Source organism: Volvox carteri (genome assembly GCF_000143455.1).
Source record: "Volvox carteri f. nagariensis unplaced genomic scaffold VOLCAscaffold_31, whole genome shotgun sequence".
Classification (NCBI taxonomy): Eukaryota; Viridiplantae; Chlorophyta; class Chlorophyceae; order Chlamydomonadales; family Volvocaceae; genus Volvox; species Volvox carteri.
In genome coordinates, this window is record NW_003307574.1 from 929,217 (window position 1) to 932,139 (window position 2,923).

Here is a 2,923-nt window from a genome sequence, read left to right on the forward strand (position 1 = left end):
CTCCCGTACAAAATGATAACGCACAGAAATGTGCTTCGATTGCAGGTCGAAGATATGGTAGCCGACTGTCTAACGAAGCCTTTGCCGTCTGAGAAATTTGTGAAGCATCGTGTAGCTATGAACGTGTGCAAGTCCTGAGCGCGTGGGAGTGTTGGAAAGTGCCCTAAGGTACACTCAGGCTTGACACTTCGGTAGTTTGGTTAGTCCAGCACTCCCACGCACTAGCACTCCCACGCTCTAGCACTCCCACGCCCACCCCCACTCCACCCTCCACCCTCCACCCTCCACGCCCACCTCCCCGCCCACCTCCACCCCCACCATCCACTCCCACCCCCACTCACACCTACCTGGCACGAAGCGGCCCGTGGAGGGGTCGTAGCTGTCCACGCGGGGGAAGTCGATCCACTCGGGGTGGCCGAACTCGTTACCTGATCAGGATACACACCACATAAGACATACAGAGTCGGACGCTGAGGATGGTGCACTGTGTGACAAGAAGGCGCTGGTTTGGAGCCGCAGGTGGGCGCCGGGGTGTATCAAACATTTTGAATTGCACGTTCCTGGCGTGAACTGACACCAACTTCTCCAACCCTCACCACCCATCACTCACCTACCCGTCACTGCTGTAACCCCTTTCTTTCCAAGCCACAGGCGACCCAGAGGAGCTGAAGGCCTTCGTCGATAACACGACGCGATGATTTTTAAACATCCCCCCAATAGAAAAACACATCCCTACATACACACCCCCAGACTGCTCGATACCATATACTACGAAAGACACACATACACGGCGCTGCAGAGCGCGTCCCACGCCCAACTTGCCCGCCCCCAGTCCCGCCCCCAGTCCCGCCCCCAGTCCCGCCCCCAGTCCCGCCCCCAGTCTCGCCCCCAGTCCCGCCCCCAGTCCCGGCCCCCCTCGTCCAGTCTCTCTAGGACTCTCTAGGACTCTCTAGGTCCACCCCCCTCGGGCTCGCCCTCCCTCCATCCCTTACTCCCTCCGTCCCGCCTACCCTCCCGCTCTCGCTCTCGCTTACCCATGAAGTTGAGGTAGGACTCCCCTCCCAGGGCGATGGTGATGAGGCGGATCATCTTGTGCAGTGCAATGCCGCGGTCCACAATAAGAGACTGGGGGCCCATGCCAGGTACGGCCTGTACGACAAAACAAACAAGTTAGGGTAGGGAGTGGAGGATGTAAGGATTGTTGGATCAGCCGGCGAGTCAGTAGGCATTCCAACACCGCGGCCGCGACGTGATCACGGTCGGCAGGGGAGCGGGAGAGAAAACGAAGGATGGGTGGGGAGTTGTATGATGTGAAGCAAAAGGTAAACGATAAAGCTATCGAGGTAACTTAGGGTTCGTGGGTGCGTATTCTTGAGGAGAGGACAACCGTCTAGTCTGAAGAGATGCAGCACGCGGAGGGTTGGGGCAGCGGAGCGGTCCTCCCTAAGACTGTCTGCGGGCTCCCGAGAGCTAAGATGGCCCGAGAGACACAGAGCGCACCAGGGGACCCGGAAATACAAGTACCCCCCCCCTTTGGTGGTTACTTTCTGAGACTACTCGTGCCTGGAGTTTCGGAGTTGTTTCGTGTCCGAGTTGCGTCCGGATGAAATGACCAAACTGGTCAGGGTTACCACAACACAACACAACAAGCCTTTTCGCTCCCATACCGCACTTCCCACCCCATCCCGCGTCGCCGCCGCGCAACGCTGGCACCACTTTGCCTTAGCTCGCCACCCCAAAAAAAACCGATCTCCACGCTCTGCCGTACCATGTAATCGTACATATCCTTGTCCATGAGCCAAAAGGCGATGGTCTTATCCCCCACCAGGGCCTGGTCATGACTCTCCGCGTAGCCCACACACGCCTCCGCGTACCTGTTTCGAAGAGAGGAGAAGAGGGAGGAACAGGGCGGGGGCCAAGGGGGAAAGGGAGGGGGTTAAGAGGCCAGGTCAGTGAAGTGAGGCAACCAGCGATGGCGTCCCCAGCACCAACCAGCCCCAAGCAATAGCCGGGGGGGGGGGGCGGGTAGGGAGGTGAGAAGCAGCACACGAGGAAATATGGTGCGGGGACCGACTTGCGATCTCATCATCATGAATCTCATGAATCTCATGCATGCAAGGGGAGAGATGGCTCGAGAGACTACCGCAGCCTGGGCCTTCACAGCAGACCCCTTGCCGGGCATACTAACATAACGCATGAAAAAACATACATACATAGCGCCCTGACTTGCTACACACTGATTCGCTATGACCAGTACCTTCCCAATCGCCCCCGCACTAGCCCCCTCGCGCCTGACCGGCCCTCACGCCCGGAAACACCTGGGGCGGGCCCCCGCCCCTCCCGCTGCCACTCTCCCCGCCCCTCTCTCACGCGCTCCAGAGTCTCCCGCCCGCTACGCTACCTGCGGTTCGTGAGCGTGTGCACGATGTTGCCCATGTTCCAGGCGAAGTCGTCGTGCAGCTTCATCACCTCGATCCACTTGTCCGCGATGGCCATCTGGAGGCGGTAGTCGAAACCCACACCGCCCTCGTGCCTGATGATGATGATGGTGATGATGGCGATGGCAGCGACGACGAGGCGTATCAAATGAGAGACACACACGTGGAATGGGGTGGGGGCGATTGCGGGGCACGGTTAGGTTCGGTGGTTCGCGGGGTGATGGGTGAGGAGACAAGCCAGACAGACAGACAGGGAGACATTGTAAACAGACAGGGGCTGAGAACGCAGTGTCCCTGAGCTCCACCTTAACCCCCCGGGTAGACAGGCAGGGAGAGGGAGGGGAATGGGGGGAAGGGCCAACCTATACAAACGCGAGGGGGGAAAGCCCTTTTCCCGCCTGCTTCCCTCTCTTCGGGCGTCAGCACTGATTTCACTTTTTGACTTTGCCACCCATATAATCACCCCTAACCCCCTTCCCCTCCCT

At 59.1% G+C, this 2,923-nt stretch overlaps 1 protein-coding gene across 1 annotated transcript in view; it reads right to left on the minus strand.

Annotated features, from left to right (window-relative positions):
• The window catches only part of glgb4 (1,4-alpha-glucan branching enzyme II), a gene marked incomplete at both ends in the record, with an annotated part of 11,839 nt that overhangs the window by 1,932 nt on the left and 6,984 nt on the right, over positions 1 to 2,923 (minus strand). Inside the window, 4 exons of the mRNA XM_002952689.1 lie at positions 348 to 428; positions 1,035 to 1,149; positions 1,769 to 1,874; positions 2,402 to 2,533. Coding sequence (XP_002952735.1) covers positions 348 to 428; positions 1,035 to 1,149; positions 1,769 to 1,874; positions 2,402 to 2,533 — 434 coding nt within the window. The remainder of the gene's footprint in view (positions 1 to 347; positions 429 to 1,034; positions 1,150 to 1,768; positions 1,875 to 2,401; positions 2,534 to 2,923) is intronic.